The sequence below is a fragment of the Pseudopipra pipra genome, chromosome 3, assembly GCF_036250125.1.
Source record: "Pseudopipra pipra isolate bDixPip1 chromosome 3, bDixPip1.hap1, whole genome shotgun sequence".
Taxonomy (NCBI): Eukaryota; Metazoa; Chordata; class Aves; order Passeriformes; family Pipridae; genus Pseudopipra; species Pseudopipra pipra.
The window spans coordinates 27,711,375-27,726,485 of NC_087551.1; the positions used below are offsets into that span (position 1 = coordinate 27,711,375).

Sequence of the window (15,111 nt, forward strand, 5' to 3'; positions counted from 1 at the left end):
GTTTGAAGAGAAAAAGAGTTCTAAACATTGTTCTCTCCTTTGGCTGCTCCACTTACCTTGTCTATAGGACAAATCATATAAAATCAGTAAGTCAACAACTCCCACAGTTGAGCAAATACTATTATTACAACCATTCTGAAGTAGAGTGTAGATGTGAGGCTCTAATAAACTTGCTAGAGACAGAGATTCAGAGGTTTTGGCACTTTTTGAAATTAATTTAATGACTTTTGAAAGACAGTGTGAAATGCTGGACCAGCTCCTTTGTCACTGGTAATGAAAGAAGAAAAAACCAACTATGTATAACTCTGTCTCAGATTCCATGTTGCTGCATGGGATTTTCAGATATTTGAAATCTGACTGTAGCTGTCTGTAACAATGCAAAAAGTAACTTGGAATCAGTGACTACGTAAGGGTATTTATGTAGTCCCCAACTTTGACTTTGTGGAAACTTAAGCTCCTACCCTAGTTAGTGGTGTTGCTGCTTAATATTAGGTTTGAATATGCAAAAATGGAATAATGAATTCTTATTTGAATATATGTATTGTAAGCAAACTCACTAGATTGTCTTGGGCTCATCACTAAGGTTAATTTGTAGCAAGCTGTAATGGTCCTTGTTGTTGTAAATCTTACAACTACAGAACCCAGCAGGGGTTTGGAGAATGTAAAAGCAACTTGCAGTGAATTTAAATTTATTTCTCCACATAAATTGTTTGGGATATAATAGTTGTGGTTTCCTCCTACTCTTACTTTTTTCTTGGTGAAATGACACATTGTCATAAATTATATATTACAATGTAATGAAAAGAAATGTCCCTAAGTATGCACAGCCAGGGCCATTATGGGTAAGATATTTTGCCTCACGCAAAATATGGAGCACATAGAAATTGAAGCAAAACGCAAAGCACAGCAACGGCTTTGGGGGAAAATTATCCAACTCCCTGTCTGTATGTGAATCATTTGTACTATTACTAGTATTTTATCTCTACTTAAGAGCCTATAAATACTTCCAGAAGCACATCTACTTGAGAAACAAGTGTTATACCCCATGCTAAATGAATTTTGGACTGGTTCCCAAAACAGAACAAGTTTCGGGGCAAAGGGGGAAAAAGGTGAACTTTAATGTCACTTTAAGTAGTTGGGTTTCTGTATGATCTCGGCCTTTAAGGAGGTGACTTGTGAGCAGCAGGGGTGTCCTGGGTAGGTGGAGGCTGTCCCAGATGTCAGAGAACTGAGTCAGGCTCTTGCTCCAGGTCACACCCTCAGGGAAATTTTGTGTTCATCATTGACTTGGAGGGAGCTAAAGAAGACTTGGTTACAGTTATCCACTGTGCGTATCTATGACTGCCTCCAGTCAATTAAGGTTTTCGAGCACCCAGGATATATTTGGGAGTAGTACAGTAGTACCTTTGGGCTGGGATTTCAATTACCAAGAACCTCACCCATTAAAACTAGCTTTTCTTTAGGACAAAAAAAAACAAACCTAGAAATAAGGCAGCTTCAGCAGTACTTTGTGATTCTGTCAAAGGATGTAGTGATAAGGAATTTACCTTTTTATGAGGGTTTTCTGCTCCTAGAAAACTCTTATTTTTGGCAGGGATGTAGCATCTATTATTGCAGTGCCTGAAGAATTTAGGATTTCTTTGCAGTTTTACAATAATTTGTCACCTTCTTTAGGTAACAAGTGTCCACAGAGTTAATGAGTTCAGTGGCCTTGTTAAGTCAGTAATTTAAGAATGACTCTTTTAAAACAAATACTTTTCAAGACCTTTGTTAGAGTAAATTACACTTCGCCAGAATAAAAACAAGGCCCAAATCTATTTGCCTGAATTAGGGTTAAATTAGCATTTAGTGCTGGGATTAAGAAGAGAGCTCACTGCTTCAGTTTCACTCTGAGTCTTCATGAGGATTATGAGGGAAATTCAGTGCTATACAGAAAGTCAACTTAGGTTTGAGCATCACCCCTGTGCCATGCAAACCCTCTAGAAGTAACTGCCAGAGATTAAAAGATTTAAGAGCTGTACTGCCTGTAGTATTAAACTTTGTAAAATAAAATAATAATTTAAAAAAACCCAAACCAAAACACAACCTCTTGGCTCTTTTTAAAACTCAAAGTTCTGCAATGGGCATGTTATGCTGTCTCTAAATAAATATTTGTTGAGTGACTGAATGTTAACTACTAGGCATTGGTATTGGCTTCAGTACTGCTTCATACTTCATTTTCATTAAATTGGACTATTATTGTATTATACACCAAAAAAGCATCCATTAACAGATCATATTCCTGGATTAAGCTCTTACCTCTTTGGGGATTTTTTTTAATATGCTGGAGTCTTGTTTGCATTCTACATGATGAATCAGGGTCCTGCTTAGCAATGCATTCAGCCTTTACTCTCTACAGGCCAATAAAAAAAAGTCCCTTAAAACCATAGTATTTCTAAATACTAAACTATTGAAGGTCAAGGGAAAACCCAAACCAAAAACACTCTTCATTTAACAAGCTGTATTTCCTCTGTTTCTCCATTGAGCTTTCCCAATATTTAAAATTATATTCTTCAGAATCATGATGGGAGTATTTCTGTGTTATTTATCATGGCTTTTTCTTGTAAACTGATTGGATTGTAACACACTGTTGTATTAATTAGACTGTCTTTGACCACCTTTCCTTGGGATAGGCCTACAGCATCCTCAGTATGTAATTTTGAAAAATGTTGAAAGATAAGCAGAGTAGTTTTAAGCCTTTTAATATTTACAGGTACATTCCCAACGTTTTGGCCATCATGTCTTTTTTTCATGGAAGTGTGACAGCCAAAACGTCTGGAATGTGTCTGTAAGTAATCAATGCCTCCAAACGATGTGGCTTATCTGTGAGCCTTGCTTGAAGGTGTGCACTCCGTATTTGGAAGCTCTCAAAGACATCTTAATGCATTCCCTCAAAATTACGTTTTAAACTGGCTGGTCCAGTATTGCGTATGGAGTGTGTTTTGCTTTCCGCCTAGGGTAACAGGGGCAGTGTTGTTATAAGTTGTTCTTAACATCTGTTCTTGTGTAAGAGCAATATATGTGTCTTGTTTTATGTTCTTGTATAAGAATTCTCTCTCTAGAATGAAACTGTAACAAGAGACAAAGGAGCCTTTAGGATATGTGTGCTAGTGAGGTGTTGTTTCCTACTTGGCAAGCAACTGGTGCCACCACAGAGAAAGGGCACAGCTATTGACTTTGCAGAGGGTATATCTATACTGAGACACAGGCACACACCTGTGATTATGAAAAAAGGCATGAGTGAGTGTAAGAGACTGGTTGCACGAGGAAAAGTACTCTTTTTTTATTTTTTTATTTTTAAACCGTGGTTCAGGCATTTTTTTATATTTCCATCTGAGTAGTACCCACTTTCATTTGTGGACCTTTTGTGTTCTATCTAGCTTATAAATATCACTTTTCCCCTGCTAACAAATTAACCTGAAGTTTAATATTTTTCTGTTTCGTTTGCTATTCTGTGTAAAAAATGTACCCTGACTGTATCTTATTCTGGTATGAGTAAGTGAAGAATTCTGTCTCCTTCCTTCAAAGGTTCAGCTGTGTTGCAATAACAAGGCTCTCCTTTCTCCCCTTCCCTTTCCCATAATGTCATTATTTGTTATTACAAGCATCAACTTTTTGCTTTTGCAGTATTGAGGAGACAGAAAAAGAAAGAAAACGGGCAGGGATTATTAATGAATCTCAAACACTATGTCCCCTCAATAATCTGCTTTTAAGAGCTGCTTTTAATTTTAAAAAAAGCCTCCTCAGCAAAAGATCGAGTATTTCTCTTCTGAATACTTCTGACTACTCTGGAGCATGAATTGCTGAGCAGTGTCAAACTTCTGTATGTTTTACTAATGCTCTTCAGTCAGTACAGGTGCCAGTAGCATGCATACATAAAACAGAGTACTAGAAGTGCTTTCACTTCACTGATGATGGCTATGCACATTCAAAGTGGTGCAAGTGCTGATTTGTATGGTTGATTACATACATATGCATATCCTGAGAAAAAACAATGCAGCATAACTGGTCCTAAATCAGTGGTGTGTTTCAGAATAAGTGGCAGTAATCAGGAGCTTGCTTGCATCTTGTTTGGGTGATGCCGTGTTCCTGCCCAGGAGCACTAGAAGGATGAGCTGCCCAGTTACTACCCTGTGCAGATCACCTGAAGATTGCTTTTAGGAAATCAAAAGCTCTCTATTCCTATAGCATCTCTAGAATAATTCACATAGGAGCAATGTGGGTCATTTCCAAAATTTTCCAGAACAGAATGGATAAGACATAGCCGCTTGTATTTTCTCTGACCACCAAGAGCAATGAAGCCCCTATATTGGCTCTGTTGAAAACTTTGGTGGAGGGAGGAAAAACTGGAGTTAACCCCTGCTAAGGTCAGCTCATGACATTTTCTGAGCATTTTTACCCCTTCCATCAGCTTTTATCTGAGTTATACCTACTAGGCTAAGTGTAAAATGGTAAAACATAGCAAATGCGAGATAAAATGTAAGGAGTAACATGGAAATACGAAATGAAAAAAGCCTTTACAATGGCTATAGTAATTGAGAGGACAAAGTGTGCTTACTATCAGTTCAAGGTTTTGCTTGGGTTTTCTGGCAGCTCTCATCTCATGTGGGTTTTGTAGAGTAAATGTGCTCGCTAGTGGTGTGGCTCCTATTGAAGCTTCTGAGTACTATAAGATTAGAGAAAGTCCACCTTAGGGTGGGTACTTCTGTCAGTAAATATTGACTGATCATAAAAGAAATCAAAGCAGTAATGAGGTGCATTTGAAAATAAAATTGTATGATTTTTCTCTATTGCTCTCCAGCAAGGACAAAAGTTTCTGCCTCTCTGCAGTTGCCAGGGGATCCCTTATTGTCACAGACTGCTTCTAATAAAATGACAGTGCTCTTAAAGATATATTTAATCTTCCCCTCCCTGAATAGTCATGGGAAAGAGAGGGAACTAACAACTAAAGTGAGCTCTAGAGGACAGGCCATTTATTTTCTTCACGGTCAAGTTGGAGAGTTCACTTGTCAGAAATAACAGTATGGACAACTCCAGGAACTGAAGCTGTGAGGGAGCCATAAGAATCACTCAGGCTTGCTTCACCTTCCTGATCCAGCAGAAGGACTCAGGTTTCGCTGGGCACTGACCTGTGCTGAAGCCCACTAGCCTGTCTGTGCAGAGGAGGACAGGACAGGTGTTGGCTCTTGAGTGGCACTTAGATGTGAATTCTCCTGTTGTCAAAGAACCTTTAGGCCTTACTGACCAAGAGAGTAAGAGATGTAGACTGTTAATCAAGTACACCATATCGATGTGGGCAGAGCCAACAGGTCAATGAGCTAGACCTGAAATAATGGAAATTTACTGAGTGGTTTAGATTTAGTCAATTTGAATGCTTTTCTTGTCTGATTTTTGAAGGCAAGTTGTTTATCGAAGTGAAGTGCTTTAAGATACAGCAAGGACCATTGACATCAGCAGAGATCAATGGAGGATGAAGAGGTCTATTTAATCTAGGAAATGAGTGACTTGGCTCTTTGATCCTGTTGCATTCTCTTATTCCCAGAAGGTTAAATTTAGTCCTGCATACACAAATTTTGTTTGACTAAGTTTACTTAGGTTTTAAATATTTGTGGGTTTCTTTTGTTTAGGTTCTCTTGTATAACAAGAAAAAAACCTAACTGTTACCACATAATTAGGCTGTTGCTGTGTAAGCATGTGTAACTCTTTTCAGACTTGAGAACAGAAAATGCAAATTCAAACACAAATGCATTTCTTTGAAATTCATACTGTATAAAAGAGGGGGGGGGAGGAAAACTCCCTCTGATCCATTGTACACAAACTAGCCTGTGAAATGGCGTAGGGAAATTGTTCAAATTTGAATTACCAAGAAATAATTCTGGTTTGGTTCATGTTGCCTACAGTAGTTCCATTTCCCAGAAGTAAAGGAAACCCAGTGCAGCTTAATACAAAGGTGCATGTATTTTGGTTTGAGATGTAAGAAAACATGAGGATAAGACTGCAGTTTCTACCATGATGAAAGACAAGATCAGAAAAATTCTAGTAATCCCTTGTCTAGAAACGCTAGTTGCTTTGGTGTAAAATAAACAGAAATCAAAGTGAGGGTTCTTTTTTATTATTATTTACATTTAACTTAACTGCAGCAAGCCATAGCAGGTGCTAGCATGAGATGGGCTTTGGCACTTGCCAGAGACTCGCTTCACCGTGTGTCAACACCAGGAGTTTTAAAAGTGCCTGAGCCGAAATGTACAATATGACATAGAAAATAAAATCGAAAAAACAGGGATAGGAAGGAAGTCCCATCAGGGAGGCAAAAGTGCAGCCCCCCCTCCTCCTCCTCTGCACATCCCTGTGCCCGCCGCCGCTGTCACGCTCTCTCCTCTCCGTGCATGACCGGGGCCGAGCGGGGCCGGGGCAGGGCGGTCCCGCACGCCGGGGATGGCTTCCGGGCCTCTCCCCCAGCCCGCGCGGTCCCTATGGGTTTTATTTTCTTAATTTTAAGTTAAATTTATTTTTTTCAACACCCCCCTGCCTCGCACTGAACGGGGGATGCTCCAGGGGGCGAAGACGGGGCCGCTCCCCGCTTGCGGGAGTAGCGCCCGGCGCCGGGGCAGCCCCGCAGCGGCTCCGCGCCGGCCGGGCAGGTGCCGCGGCGCCCCCCGGACCGCACTGGCGCGGAGACACCGGGGAAAAGACCTCTCAGAAAAAAAAAAAAAAAAGTTAAATAACTAGAAAACATACTAAATAACTAAAAAGTTAAATAACTAGAAGATAACTAGCAAAACAGCGGCGGATGGGACGGCACCCGGTGCCCGCGGGCGCGCTCCCCGCGGTGCCGGCGGGGCGGGGGCGGCCCCGCTGACCCCCGGCCGGGCCGGTGCTGGGGGCGGGGAGCCCGGGGCGCCCCGCCGGCCCCCATTGGCGGGCGCGGCGGCGGCGGCGGGGCCGGGCCGGGCCGAGCCGGGGCCGGGGCGGAGGGGGCCGGCCCTGCCCCCGCGGCCGGCGGCGGCCCAAGGTTTAAAGTGAGAACTTTCTGCGGGCGGCGCCGAGCTGTACAGCCCCGTCGCCGCGCCGCTCCTGCCCCGCAGCAGCAGCCGCCGTCGCCTCCCCCGGGCGGGCCGTACAATCCTCGGCAGTGTCCTGAGACTGTACGCCCGCCTCGGGGGCGACCCGGCCGAACCGGACCCCGACCCCCGCCCGCCGCCGCCCGCGGAGCCCCTGCGTCCCGCGGGCAGGTGCTGAGCGCGCCCCGGCCCGAGAGGCGGCGCAGGAGCCGGCACAGCCGCCGCGATGACAGCTGACAAGGAGAAGAAAAGGTGAGGGGCCGCGGGCGAGGCGCCGGGCTGCTCGGGCCGCTGCGTCCTCCTCTTCCTCCTCTGGCTGCCCCCTGCGGCCGCGGGACTCCCCGCGGGCGGGCACCGAGGGCGGCACTGCCGGCGGGGCGGCGCGGCCTCGCCTCCCCCCGCCGCGGCTCCTGTGCGAGGGCTCGACCCGGAGCCTTCGCGAGGACCAGCTGCGGAGGGAGCTGGTGTTGGTTCGCCCAGCCCGCGCGGGCAGAGGGGCAGCGGAGCAGCGGGGCAGCCCGCGCTCCGTCCGGGCCCCGCCGAGCCGGGGAGCGCCTGCCCCGGGGAGCTGCCCCCGCCGGGCGGCACCGCGGGCGGCACGTCCCGAGCGTCCCAGCCCGGCTGGGCCCGGCGGAGGCTGCGGGCAGGTGCACCTGGCAGGCAGGGCCAGCCTGCCCGTGCGGGATGACCGTAGTTAGTGTACGCTGTGGCAGGGCTTGATACCAGCGAGGACTGAGTTATTAGGAAATTGGTTTTCTAGCTGAGGACGGGGGGTTTGAAGGTAGCAGCACCCTTAGCAAAACATGTTTCATAATTGACGTCGTGTGGATGTAATTGACAGGCTTTGTAAACACTTACAAGTTGTATAAAGCTACTAGGTTTTGACACCTCCTCGCTCCAGCCCGAGACGCTGGACGCGGTGCGCGGAGAACTCGCATCTCCCGTGGTTCGTGGAGCGCCTCAGCTGTCAGCGGGTTTTCCCGCAAGGCCGAGAGCTCCAGGAGTGCCCAGCGCTTCGTCTGTCGCTGCCCTTCGAGAAGGATGTAAATCTAGGCATTCCCACACTGCCATAACGACTCTTTCAGAGGGAATCAAAATAACGCACTAGTGGTTTCGTACTTGCATTAAAGAGTGCGTTTTCCTCCTGGTTCTTCAGAATGACCGTAAAAATAAAACTCAACAATCCGTAACGCAGAAATTATAGGTGGAGATTAAGTGAAGTATCTACTTGTTGCTCCAAAGCTATAAACGTTCCCTGTGGATGAGCGAGGGCGCTGAGATGGGGAAAGCTAAGCAAGTGAATAAAGGTCCATGAAGTCTCATACCAGCATATTTATTCAGTCTGTTTTATATAGCAGGCAGTCACAAGAATGACTTCACTATCAGCACAGGTTGCTGTTCTGGCTCTACATTCTGTTCATAAACTATGTGATTTACAGACTAAGAATTTTGTGTTGTTATGCATTCTATCCAGTCGATGATGCAGTAAACTTTAAACACTGGTGTTTTTATTTTTGTAATAGCTTCTTTTTTACTGAGTCACTCTATGACAATGTAATAGAGGAGGTAGTGTAGTATAAATCATACATTTTCCATGTAGTTCTCAGTTTATCAAACATTAATGTATTAAGGTTAAACAATTGCCTCAAGTGTATTTTGTTCTAGGTATCAATCTTCTGTGCAGGGTATAAAATATACACACATTTTGTGTCTTCCTATGTTGAAAAAGAGAGTAAAAAATTCTACCACAGTGTGATATAAAACTACACATACTACTATATAACTACACAGTGTGTAGTTATAAAAATGTGTTATAGTTTATAACGAATGATAAGAATGAAGTAGTGTACATATTGGAAATACATTGCATTCATTGTATCACCTCATTTTAATGGAGCATTCTTAATCTCTTCAGTTTTAGCCTCTCATTTTCAAGCACAGTGAGGGATCTAATGCTGTCTAATCTTGTAGGACAGTACACTGAGGTGCTTTGTGGAAATATGACACAAACTTCGTGGGACTGAAGTCTGAACCCTAATCCCGATCCTGTCACTGATTTTAAGTATTGTGGCATTCAGTGACAGTTTTTCTGTTTCTCTCAGAAGTAGGCTAGTTATTATCTGGCTCATGGGATTGTTGCGTAAATTAGTGTTTGTGAAAGAACTGGGAGAGTGTCATACGAGGGATTTCAGACAGCTCGCTTGTGCCTCCCTGTCAGTGTGCATGTGGATGTCCCTAATGGGAACATACCCTATGTAGCCTATTGAAGCAAGATGTTTTTCTTTCTTAATTTTCCAGTACTATTATAGAATAGGTTTATTGCCTTGAGTTCAACAGTTGTTGTATTATTTGGTTGATCTCTATCCAGATATGTAGCTAGGAACTCTTAACTTGACTTGCTAATGGCATTTATAAATCAGTTTCACAGAGAAAAGGTGGTAGGGGTGTTATGGGTAATCTAGTTTACCAGATTTCTAGGCAGCTCTGGAACATATGTTTAGAGGAACAGTTCTCTTTACTATTAAATAAATGCTCTATGGAAGATAATATTTGATTCTCTTAATAATCCATTTAATTTGAAGAGCATCCTCAGGTTCTCATTCGAAGCTCTGTTTGTCAATAGAAAAGAGCAGTTGCTTTATTTGGAACCAATGTTATAGCACTTTCAAGAAACTGATTTCCCACATTTAGAGTTAGTCCAAGATACAGAGCTGAGATTAATATGATTATTCTTTTAACTTAATTTTTTAAAAAATCATTATCTACACGGTAATAAATACTTTCTTAGAATGCCAGTAATTAGAAACTGGGAACAGGAGGAATAAAAGGGTATAACGCATTTTAGCAAAATAGTAAAAGCTAAGGAGGAAATATCTATGATCACTGTGGAGTACAATGACAAATAGTACATAGGTCTCAATGTAATTAGAGCAGTATGGTAGAATATCTTGGTGTGTTTTTTAATTATTTAGTCATCATATTTTTTAATTGTTTGCAGGATATAGTTATTTTGTTAGGAAAGGATGGTATATTAAACTAACTGTTCTGGATGGACAGCAGTGTATTTTTTTGAGGTTTGAAACCAGGCTCGGGACAAGTTAAGTGTGGCTGAGAAGGACACGTCATTTGGCTTCACCTTTTCAGTTGTTTTGTTACTTGGGGATTTCGGTGCTTGTTTTCCAGTTGTATGAAAAATAAACCAGTTTTGCAGCTCAGGGTGTTTCTGTGCTAGTGGTCCCCATGCAGTACTGTTTTGTGATCCTAACTATGTAGTGTTATATTAATGTGTTTAAGGTCTTCTGGTCCAGATAGTAAAGAAACAGAATTGCTCCCAGTTATTGTCTAGGTAATTGACTGTTTTCAATTACCTTTCACTTTGGGCTTTATTTGATGTTGAGCCCCTCTAATGAGACACTTTGTGCCTCAATTTTCACTGACCTTTCTGTCAGGAGAATAGCTCTGCCAAGCTGAGGTCACTCTTGGCCGTTCCTCCTCAGGATGAGGAAACCGTCCTGATGGCACAGCTCTCCAGAGCTCAGGTAGTAGTTTGCTCTTAATGGATGTAATTTGGATGCCAGGAAATGGGAGCATTTGGATGTGCCAAGGTGTTAAACTGCAATTTTCAGGAAGTGTACTGTCTCAGTTTTGTTCTACCTAGTGTATTTTCTGTTTTAACCTATGTCCCTGTTGCCAGGTATATTACCTATTGCCTGTTATTCTGTGACTGTGGTGGAATAGACGATCTCGTCCATTCTCTTGCCAATATAGGTTGTTCCTTATACTCTTGTAAACCTCACTTTATGCATTTCAGCTTATAATTATTGAGCTTTGAACACTTTTCCTTTGCAGATTTTTTTCATAGATTACTCAACTTCGTAAAAAAATTGTTCAAGATTTGTTATTGCTCAACATCTTCCTGTGCATAGCCCACATATTTAGTTTACTTTGTTTGCTTCTATGTCAACATCTGCCCCTGCAGTTTTTCCTATTTGGAGTTATCAAAAGGAGCTGTAATTTCCTGAATTCCTGGTGATCAATAAGTTGAAATTGGCTGTTTAACATGTGCTTAGGGCATGTTAACAATAAGCAATTTGATCTTAACGTTTCAGCACCACAAATACAGAAACTTCATTGCTTGCAGGTCATCTTGAATGATCCTGGCCGGTCATACTTATCATACTTTGGTTTCACCCCTTCTGCTTTCTGCATTCACTGCCCTTTCTGCATTTCTACAGATGTGGAGAGGGCTTTTCTACCAGAGGGTGGCCCAAGGATACAGGAATGAGGAACGTCAGGCTGCGTTCCTGCCCCCATGTCTCCCTTTGCCTGCAATGGCATGCAGCAGAGGTTGGGCTGTGCTCTGACTTGGCAACCTGGCCTACTTGTGAACACTTTATTTCTCTTGCCTTGCATACTGGAGGTACTCCACTAATACAAGTTTTTTGTTTATACTGCAAAATTCAGGAGACCCATCATGAGTATCAATAATGCATCCTTCTGTCTTTCTATAATATTTCTTACTATGACGGATTCATAAACGTTAAGGATTTTAGTTTTCAGGTTCCAAGCAGGGAGCTGCTGCTAGGTGTGGTGGGGGAAGAAAACTTCAAGCATTGAACTTTTTGCTAGTATTTTCAAATGGGTATTTTTGAAAACTGAGAAATAGGATGAACATTAGAGTAAGAGAATGAACAATACAAAGGCACGTTGTATTTAAAAATAATTTAGATGCATGAAATGGATTTATTCCTCTAAAACTATTTGTGAAATGCTATTGTGTTAATTACTCCAATATTCATATTCAGTGGCATATATATCTTATTAGTTATAAGTTTATTCCTAGTAGCTCGCACAAGGTTGAGAGAACACTTCTCTTAAGAGAAAGTGCAAGTATGGATATTATGCAGCTGGCAGGTTTTTTTCTCATTTATCATTCTTGTGCTCCATTTGCTTTAAAGGCAATATAATAAAGGCTGAGGATAAAGATCTTGACTGTTTATTTAAGAAAGATTAACTTCTTTCTTAAATTTACAGGGCTACTTTTCATGAAGACTCCTGAAGTATGTAAAATGGAAAACTATTTTACTGTGCATTTGGAAAGTAGCTTAATGAAGTACAGTAAGCCAATTGGCTGATAAATAATGTTCCCAAGTAACTCATTTAATTATGCTCTTTACTTCTTGAGCTCAAATCTAATTATGATTTTGGTTCTTTCCTCTGTGACTTTATTTAGGCTTAGAAAATTTAGCTGAAACAAAATCTGCCATAATAAATTCTGATTAAATGGGCATATTTAGGCCTGAAAACAGTTAGACTTTTAATTTAATTTACTTGACTGTTATTACAAAGAGTTTGGGGTTGGATATCATCTCCATTAGGCTTCTCTGTCCATTGCATTACATGATATAGCAAATATTAAATATTCTATTCTATGGAAACTCATCAAATGTGTTGCCAGACCAGAAGCAAAGTTGCTTTAGTTGAATTTTTACGTCTGATCTTCAGTTGAAGATGTGCCCTGGTCTTGACCCTTCCTCTGTGTGCTAATATGTGGAATCAGCAGGTTTCTTTGATTTAGGGGAATGTTTAGGGTGTTGCCTCCAAGAAGATTGTCTGAAAAATTCAGAAACTTTACACATGCTTTATGTTAGCCTGTGGGTGCACGATTAATACTGGCTTATTACAGCTTTATGAACAAGTTCTGTGCATCTGGGCAGGAGGAAAAAACACTTTGTTATTTTGGTCCTGCTCTCAAGTGGGACAAAACCAGGATAATACAGCTCCTTAGTGGTTTTCATTCCTAATACAAATATGTTGAACCATCCCCCAAGCTTCTTCATTCTGCTGTGTATGTATTTAAACAGTGATTTGCTTTCAAGCAAACATTAAGTAGCATATGTTTTAATCTCAAGTATTTGTGGAGTATCCATGAGGCCAAACTGTTTTCCAAAGAGATTTCAACAACTTATTGGTGTTTCCAACAAGAAATGTGTCTCAAACTGCATCTTGGTTTAGCCTGACTGCTCCTCTGGTTCTTACTTCTTGAGGCATGTCCCTAAATCCCAGCGGTGACCTGCATGAATGAAACCTCCAGGCTAGAATTTGGACAGATTGTAAAGCAGGATTGTGAGGGAGAGAACAACTGACTATGGCCATTTAAGGGATTTGGCTGGGATTTGTTTGCTTGGTTTTTTACTATATAAGTTTAACAGTCATTGTCCTGCCATGATCTTAAGATAACTCGAAGCAACAAATACATCTCCTCAGCTATTTTTGCCCAGCTAGGTGTAGTGGTGATTAGGTCACCATTTTCTCTATAAATGAGTGCTTATTTTGCAGTGTACCAAAATAAAAGTAAGCTTAACAGAATGATGATTCTTCCACAAGTATCTGCTTCAGACCTTCAGATCTGTAAAATGACGGATGTATTTATGCAATAGGTGGTGGGCAGATGATGCTATTTTTTATTTATCTGGGCTGCTGTCAGACCTACCTGAAGTTTCTTTGAATTAAAAAAAAATAATCTGCTTTCTGCAGTGCCCACAACCAGTTTAAGTTTTGGATATCTTGTTGCTTTTGGCCTGGAGGCTATCCCTGGAAGCTGGAGCCGTAGCCACAGCTGTGGGAGATACAGGTGAATGCCCGGCCTTAGGACTAGTGGGTTGCCTTACTCTTTTTTTTTTTTATCCCTATAGAAAACTCATGAGTGCAGAGTGCACTCTCTTGCCTGCCTCATTCCACCCCCCCCTCCAAAATTAGTCATGCCCTGTTGCTTTCATCTCCTTCCCTGCATCCCAAGCAGAACAGAAGGCTGAAGCACTGCAACATCCCTTTATGTTTGAATATGAAATACTGTGTGTTCAACTACTTCTACAATTAACAATACTTTTACAGTAACATTTTGGAGCTAGATCAATGTGAGCAGTCTCCTTCTCTTTCAGGAAATTGTGTTATCTAAGGAAAAGCTAAAATTAGAAGTGATATGGGTAGGGTTGTGTGTGGTGGGGTTTGTTTGGTTTTGTTGTTTGTTTTTTTTTTTTTTTGTCGTTGGTTTGGGTTTTGGTTGTTTTTTGGGTTTTTGTAATTGAGGAGCTCTCCTAATGGATGAATCATGTGGGTGTGACTTATGGCACTTGATAGCAAACAGTCTGTCTGAAGGTATATGTGCAATAAGATTACCAGGATCATTTAGAAACTATTTGGAACTACTGAAACGTGAACTTAATCTATTGTAAATATTTATTACACATTATCTAATATATAAAAATACATTTGGTTAGAGTTAGGCAAATGAAGGTAAGATATAAGGTGCAAGTTTTGAACAATGGGTTACTGAGCTGCAGATGCAGTTGGTAGACTGAATATTTTCTGCAAAAATAAATATTTTCTTGGAAAATAATTTTCCAGAGCACAAGGAAACAAGAGCTAGTGTTCTAGTTTTAGCTATACTGCTAAAATGAAGGGATTGGATTGAGAAATTGTCAAAACATTTGGAGATTGGTGAAACATTTTAGATTTGGATTCATTTTTATACGCTTTCCTGTGTTGCCCTACATTGTTAATTGAAAATCAGATGTTTTAAATTTCATTTGAATGAAACTTAAGTAATTATTAGTCTCTTTTTAATGTAAAGATTTTTTTCTCTTTTTTCCCTCCTTCCCTCCTTTCTTTTCTGGTGTTTGACTCAGCTGGGCTTTTTTCCAGATCTTCTTTGTTTTACTGAAATCCACAAGACACATACATGGTGCCTTGACCTCAGTCAAGTTCCTGTCTTCCTTTTAGGAGAAGTCTTTATCTGCTAAACCAAGATATTAGGTACTCCTTTTACACTAGTCATGAGGGCTTCATCACTTGAGGCCTTGAAATCAAAAGAGTCACAATCTTTCAAAAACTGCAATCGCTTAAACAAGTTACCAGATCTGATGAAGATACTTAGTTGTCTTTGGATTGGGTTAGGCAGGAAGTGTGACTTGATGATGGCAAAGGTCTTCTCTAGCTTTGGTTATGTGAA

The 15,111-nt window shown here is 41.5% G+C and overlaps 1 protein-coding gene across 1 annotated transcript in view; it reads left to right on the plus strand.

Annotated features, from left to right (window-relative positions):
• Window positions 1-7,056: 7,056 nt before the first annotated feature.
• EPAS1 (endothelial PAS domain protein 1) overlaps window positions 7,057-15,111 on the plus strand; it is a 77,707-nt gene continuing 69,652 nt past the window's right edge. Inside the window, exon 1 of the mRNA XM_064648406.1 lies at window positions 7,057-7,352. Within this exon, the coding sequence (XP_064504476.1) occupies window positions 7,327-7,352 (26 nt within the window). The 5' untranslated portion in view covers window positions 7,057-7,326. The remainder of the gene's footprint in view (window positions 7,353-15,111) is intronic.